Source organism: Coloeus monedula (genome assembly GCF_965178545.1).
Source record: "Coloeus monedula genome assembly, chromosome: 6".
In the NCBI taxonomy this organism is placed as follows: domain Eukaryota; kingdom Metazoa; phylum Chordata; class Aves; order Passeriformes; family Corvidae; genus Coloeus; species Coloeus monedula.
In genome coordinates this window covers 33224140-33231819 of record NC_138786.1, presented here as the reverse complement: position 1 = coordinate 33231819, position 7680 = coordinate 33224140, and the positions used below count along the sequence as shown (strand labels likewise).

At 38.3% G+C, this 7680-nt stretch overlaps 1 protein-coding gene across 1 annotated transcript; it reads left to right on the top strand.

The window, feature by feature from the left end:
• Positions 1-572: 572 nt before the first annotated feature.
• Positions 573-1127, top strand: GREM1 (gremlin 1, DAN family BMP antagonist; the record flags this gene model as incomplete). The annotated part of the gene is made up of 1 exon (XM_082284265.1): positions 573-1127. The coding sequence occupies one exon, from the start codon at positions 573-575 to the stop codon at positions 1125-1127; it is 555 nt and encodes a 184-aa protein (XP_082140391.1).
• Positions 1128-7680: the final 6553 nt, after the last annotated feature.

The window sequence follows — 7680 nt, the reverse complement described above, 5'->3', positions numbered from 1 at the left end:
TGTGACAGAGCTTGAGAAGCTGTAAAACAGGCAACAGGTGTAAACAGCATATACATTATATACTGGATGTACATTATACAAGAAGCTGTATAAAGTTTCTCAGTGTGATTAAGGAACAAAAATCTAGACAGTGTCTGCTGAGACAAAGACTTTAGCCCTCTGGTACTCTAGATAGCTGTGTCATACAAATGGATCCATGTGTAATGTAAAATTTGTTCTTCCACCATTGTAAGCCAGGAGCAATCTTCCTATATGTCAGTAAGCTATAAGAAGGGATTGAGAACTAAGGTAATGCACATGGAGAAAAGAGCTGGAAAAAGATGGAGGATACACAAACAAAATTCTGTCTTGGCTTATTTTAGCCTCTGACTTTCAGTAACTATTTGAAAGCTTTTATCACTTGGTAATTTGGGAACAGCTTTTCAGTTGGTACAGGCCTGAATGCTTATTTTTTATAAGTGTGTATGTGCACACATTTCTTTTATAGAATTGAAAATTTACTGCATACCTGTCTTCTGTTGATATCTGAAATCCACAATTGTGCTTTATTTCCTCAACTTCCTTCATACAGGATGGTCCGCACACTGTATGCCATCGGTGCCTTGTTTCTTCTGATGGGATTTATGCTACCGACAACTGAAGGGAGAAAGAGGAATCGTGGATCTCAAGGTGCTATCCCTCCTCCTGTCAAGGATCAGCCCAATGATTCAGAGCAAATGCAGACACAGCAGCAGTCAGGCTCCAGGCATCGAGAGCGAGGAAAAGGCACCTCGATGCCTGCTGAAGAGGTGCTGGAGTCTAGTCAGGAGGCGCTGCACATCACTGAGCGCAAGTACCTAAAGCGGGATTGGTGTAAAACCCAACCCCTCAAACAAACTATCCACGAAGAAGGCTGCAACAGTCGTACCATTATCAACAGGTTCTGCTATGGCCAGTGCAATTCCTTCTACATCCCCAGACATGTCCGTAAAGAAGAAGGCTCCTTCCAGTCTTGTTCCTTCTGCAAGCCCAAGAAATTCACCACCATGACTGTTACACTCAATTGCCCCGAGCTTCAGCCCCCAAGAAAGAAGAAAAGAATCACCCGAGTTAAGGAATGCCGATGTATATCTATTGACTTGGACTAAACTGAGAAAAAGTAGCAATTGCACTCTGACTGTACACAATCACTGCCAGCACGAGAGTGAGTGGTATGAACTAGCCTACCTTCAAGGCTGGGCAAAACTGAAAGGGACCTAGTGAATTACCTAAAATAAGCAAAACCCCCTAAAAAGAAGGAAAAATTCATGTAAGGAAAGGGCACACACTGGTGTGTGTGCATAAGGGAGAAAATGGATATGGATGAGCAAATACATGAATGTTCACTGAAAAAAAGAAAGTAACAGGGGTATGAGACATTAAAAAACCCTTAATTACCCACAGCATGAATTAGGTTTCCTAGTGTATATTCACATTTTTGCCGCTTGCTGGGAAAGTGGGGCTGTGGCTTTTGCGAATGTTCACCTTTGTGCTATTTGCTTTTACTGTATTATGTGAAACATCAAAGTGAGAGGACAATATATGTCAAAGCATGAATCTATTCTTATATAAGAAATAGAGAAAGAGCAATTTAAAGTGTAGCAAAACCATCACTGAAAATAGAAGCTGTGTCAAGAGTTTCTAACACACTTCTTCAAAAAAATAGCTGTAATCCAAAAGCCGTGTCTGGAGAACAATGGGGGGATGTGGGAGTGCTGAAAAGTCAATATAGGTGGATGGGAAACAGATCTACAGCAACTTAAAAAGCAAAAGGTCAAAGCAAGTAGACAGGGAGAGTACAAAAGGGAGTAGAAAAAGGAAAGATACATAAATAGGAAGACACAGAGGAAGAGATATTGTCTTCTATTTACGTTTTGCTTTAATTTATATACCTAGTCATATATTACATAAATTAAAAAGAAACTATATACAAGGCTATAAATATACTTCTGAATTCTAATGGCTCTCTAAACCAAACAAAACCCATTCTTAGGCCACTAGATCCATTTGATGTCTTCTATTTCTGGTATCATTTATTCTTCGTATCTACATATATATGTATATGCAGTATCTTTTAGGCAGTGGTATCTATACATACATGCAATGAGTATGCCTACTTTATTGTGTGTATCCAGACTCCTCTTTTTCACACAGATACATAACCACAGCACAAAAATGTTGCTAACCAAGATCAAGTACAGAATGGCAGTAATTTAGTACATAAAGAGCAGAGCAAAAATTAAAACAAGCATCATGTGACTGCAAATGCAATAACCACACAAGAGACAAAAGACATGACATTCATGACTAGTAAACATTGCATTGTTATTGTTATTTTAGCTTTGCCACAGGCACGCCGTTTGTTGAAACAGAGATGCAGAACTCTGCCAGCAATGATCCTCTTTTTGTATCTTTTACCACAGACTTGTATTTAAACTGGATTTGGAGTAAGTAAAGAGGATTTCCTGAAAACTTTGGGCTGGCTGCCCCTCTCATTTGGGGGGGAAAAAACATAAAAGGGGACACACTACTTCTGACAGCTCAATGACTCTCACCTGTGAGGTTATCTTATCGTTTCTTTCCTTCAGGATTAGGAGTTTAAACTTGATCAGGGCTGTAAAGTTTGGCAAGAGCAGAGAAGGTCCAACAAAAGAAGTTTAATGAGATGTGACCAGAGAGGCAGCCCATCCATGCATGTTGCCCTTGGTTTCCCGAACACTCGATGGGAAGCCTGAGGGTATCCTGGGTTCTGCCCTTGCAAGGGCACTTTCCAGCTGGGTGCTGAAGAGCTTTCAAGGTGCTGCACAACTCCCTGCCTGTGCCTGTGCTCTGTCCGTGCCCGTGCTGTGCCTGTGGGGCCTTGAGAGCCGGTCCTGTCAAGCAAAGGCATGTTCCTGTGCAAGAGTCAGGACCAGGCCTGAAGCCAACCTCGACATCACCGATACGAGTGAAACCGGAGTCAAGTCCACACTTACTGTATGATGAGTCTTTGAGAGTGCAGGACTCAGTTTCCCCACTCAGCAACAATATTCTCTAGCATCCACTATCAGTGTAACTGTTCTCTCTCATATGCTTCTCTCAGCCATAAGGTGATTATTTTGACATCATTTCTTGCCATAGAATGTTGAGGAAGATAATTCTGCCCTTAGTAACATGCCCAAAGGGAAAGATATATGATGAGTGGCATGTAACAAATGCATCCTATGTGGCCTCATTTTATCAGTTGTCCCACCTGTTATATAGTGCATCACACATTTATTGGTGATATCCTGCATCTCTACAACTAATCTAGTTTTTCTGTAAAATCCACTGCTGTGAGGTTTGTGTTTGTAAAATTGATTGCAACTCATTTATTGGTACTATTAAAAATGCATTTCATTCGGTGTACTCTCACTCAGCAGTTTGACACATTTCTTCATGGATTTTAAAATCCAGTTTTAAAATCTGGAATTATAGAAGGTAGGTTTCCACTGTGTGGAATGTGAATAGTTAAACAGAAAGATATGGATATTTAATGTTTTTATTAATACAAATTCTCTTTCACTGATAATAGGCAGGGAATGTTTTCCTTTAAATTACTTTTAAAATTTTTTCCAGAGGAAAGGGTCAACCTCAGTCATTGCTGGACTAAATTTTATACTAGCTTGGGTTTGTGTTCAGTAAATGGGAACACCTTATGAATGATTTTTTTCTTCATGTAAAGTTGACAGCGGAATTCCCATTTTCTTTGGCAGTGACTGCTATGTCCCTAAACCCTTAGCTGTTAAGCAAAGCATCAAACATTACTGACTCCTTTAAGTTTTGGCTAGAATTCTCAAGTAAAACTGATAAAAGTATTCCAGATCTTTATGTTCTAAAACTGCCTGTGCATAGATCATGATGGAACTCCCCTTGAGGCAGATCCCCTCCTCACCCATGTAAATTTTACACAAAGAACGTCTATGAATTGTTAGTTATTGCCTGAGAGTAAGAAAGTTCTGCTAACTTACAATTATATGAGATATTTAATATCAACCACAATATGTATTTAAATGTCTGCTTTATTCTAAAAACAATGGACTATATAACCTAAGGCTGCAGTATTTTCATGCTCGGTCTCACAAAGCAAAACTTGGTTTAAAATGAAGTTTTAATTATTTTGTAACTGAATAGAATTGGAATTTTTTCTTCCCAGCATTTTGTACGTCATTTTAACTACTAGTAACAAATAAATAAAATATCTTCTCCAGCCTGTGTCTATTGTTGTTTGGCTTTTTGGTTTTTTGGGGGGTTTTTTGGTTTTTTTTGGTGGTTTTTTTTTTTTGTGTGTGTGGTTGTTTTTTTCTTTTTTTGTTTTGGTTTTTTTTTTTTCTTCCTTAAGTTTCCAGCTCTTTCTGGATCTGTTGTACTTTATCCTGACTTCTGTGGTTTCTTCTAATTATAAAAGACTTTACATTATGACAATAAGACAGAGAGACAAGCAATGGCACCATCATTCAACACGGCTACTTCATTAAGGTTTTTAAATGAGATCTGTCACTTCCTCCTCACCCTTCCACAATTTATAGAAGGAAAATCTCAATCTTTGCTCACACTTTTCCCCTCGTAAACCATATAGTGACAGTTCAAAATATAAATCAGCCTTGAATTGTTGTAGAGTTAAAGCTGGAGTTGGCCTGCCTGCCTGCCTATCTCAGTTTCATGTCTAGCTAGTTCTAGAAAAAAAGAGTAAGGAACACCTTTACAATACACCACATTACAAGCTGCAAATAGGGACAGAGGAGATGAAAAACAATTATAAAAGAGAACAGGAAGATTTGTCCCTGCTGGCAGCACATGTGCAAGGCCAGGGTTGAGGAAGGACTGCAACCAGAGAGAACAGATTTCTTCAAACTTTCCATCCCTTTTAGTTTAGTCTTCCTTCACATCTAGCTTTGTCATGCTTCTAAAAGTTACTGAAAAGATAATAAAATTAGCTAAGAATCATTATTTTTGCAAGGTGATTGACTTTTCCTGGTCTGAGATACGGGCACAGTAGAGCAGAGTAAGTTTCCTTGAAAAGCTGTGTATATATATGTATCTTTATTTGAATATTTAAACCAGATAAAAACCTCCTGGGCTTAGCTTTCTAGTACTCCCTGGTACTGAGGTCTCATTATTTATATATTAACATATCATTTCATTATAATTTATATTTTTCCTGTGTACCAGCTTTGAATTGAAGATACCTCCCATGTGCTTTATAGTTAGTTACACTGTTCAAAAGAAGGTAAGAGAGAGAGAATTCACACACCTTTATCTGCTGTCAGGGATGCAGATAGAAAGAAGACCATCCTTTTCTCTGTCCCCGGTGAGACAGGCTGGATCTCTGCTGGGGGTTTCTGTGTGTGCTCTGTCATCCATGTGCTGTGCCATTAATTCACGCCCGCATTGTCAGACTGAGGCACCAACAGAACGCTGCATTTGCCGAGCGTGTGCTTCCATGTGAGCAGCAGATGTGCACAGTAGGTGCACTTGGGTCAGCTGGACAGACAGCACCGTGGCTCTGCTCCAGCTGCCTGGCACCAGCAGTGCCTGGCTGGGAACAGGGACCTTGCCTTTGCAAAAATTATGTGGTAACTTCACCTTGTAATTTACCTTCTGCTGAGTGAATAAAACCCCAATCCAAACAAAAAACCCCAAACCCAAACCAAATAAAAAACTCACCACCAAAACAAAATGAAAAACCCAACCCAAAGAAAAAAAACCAAAAAGGAGAATTAGAACTGCACCCTTGGGGCTGATGTTCTTTTTCCACTGTAGATGTAAACCTACAGGTTTTAGTTACCATAGGTTTCCTGAAGAAGAACAAGCAAATGAAAAATGATTAGATCTTATTCACTCCAAATAACTCAAACCTGCCTCAGAAACCACTTCCTTAATTACTGAGATACAACAGTCAATTTTTGCAGAAGAATGCCCAAAATTTTTTCTGAGATCTCCTGCTTACCTGGATGGTTGCAATGCACTAACCAAAGGGGAGAGCTGCATCATCTAAATTTTAAGGGAGTGAAAATTTAATGTGTATTTGTATTTAGCCAAAACAATGGAGATATCACTGGTACATATTTTTAATAACCATCAGATTTATCTTTTTTTTTATCAGCTGAGACTGAAACCAGAAATTCCCAGCAATGCACAAGTATCCCAAGGAATCCCAGTGCAGATTTTTGATGCTACCTTGCAATGCATCTACATAAAAACATCTGAAGCCTGTCTGCACTACCTGCCTGGGAATGTAGCTGGCGACTTTAAGGTGCCCTTTGACAATGTGTGGCTTCTGGCTGCCTGAATTCTTTCTCTAGGTTTCACGGGTCTGGGTGCAGGAGAACAGAAACTTTAAGCGTCGCTCCCTTTCCTATTATTTTCCAGAAGTTTTGAAAATAAAATTCATAATCCACTTTTTTTTTTTTTTTGAATAATCAAGGAGCAAGCTATGAGAATCAAAGTCTATACTGACGTAAAAAAAACCTATTTGGGATTGCATTAGAACCCCCCAAACTTCTAGGTTGTGATAAGCAATAACTCCTCCTTGCTGTGGTACAGATGTAAATCACATAGCTTGGGGATGGGTCAATGGAAAAATTACACTGACTCACAATAAAAGTTCTGCAAAGAAAATTTGAACTTGGTACATTTGCATTTCTTTTTTAAAGAATGCCTTGTGCAAAAAAGTAATATTTGAGTTCATATTACACGAGCACAAAATAACAAAGGTTAAAAAAATCTCTTTCTCTCTCCAGAATATTTGAGAGCTGTATCTTACCTTTCTGCCTAGTAATACCAATAAGGTTTCTGTCAATAAAGCAATTGGAAAGAATTAATGTGTAATTTACAGCTCATATGGGACAGAATACTCAAATTCATTAATCATAATTTTATTGTATGGCATCACTACTGAGCACTGTTGAGATTTTTGATTCATATAATGATGAATTTTCAGACAATATTGTTTTCCTTTTAGTTCAACTTTTGTAGTTCAGTTTTAGAGGCGTAAGGACACACTGCTTTCTGTATTTAAGAGAAGAGACATACTGTCAATCTTAGCTTTGTATTAGTGCATTGTTCTATACAGAGAATTAAAAAATCATGCTATATAGATGTAACATAAATGTATTTCTCTAAACAAAGGTGTAAAAGCCAAGGTGTGCATTAGATATATTTAGAAGTCTGAAAATGTATACTGGATAAGATTACATATAAAACTATCGGCCACTGTGCCAAGCTTCTTAACAACACACTTTAGGAGTGATTAATATGGAATAAAGTCAGCAATGACACTACTTACAAGAGTAGTCTCAAAGAATTTCTTTTTTAAGGATGGGGACAGGGTTTTGTGCACTCAGTTAAGTTTATTCCTAGACAATTGCACTTAATGGATGAAGTCTTGCTGAACTTCTCTCTTTAGTATCTGAAGGACCTTGAATGTTCCTTCGGAAACAGATGTTCATGAGGAACATGATTTCCATTTTTGTTGCTAATTTGTTTCAACTTCATATGAATGAAGAGGCTAGAATTTGGGTGTGAAGTTAGATTTAGCAAATAAAAAGGAGAAAGAAAACTATGAGTACAATGGAAAGAACTTACTGAATGGATCTAAATCCAATGGTAGGTAATTTGATCTAATTTTTGCAGAAAGGCAAA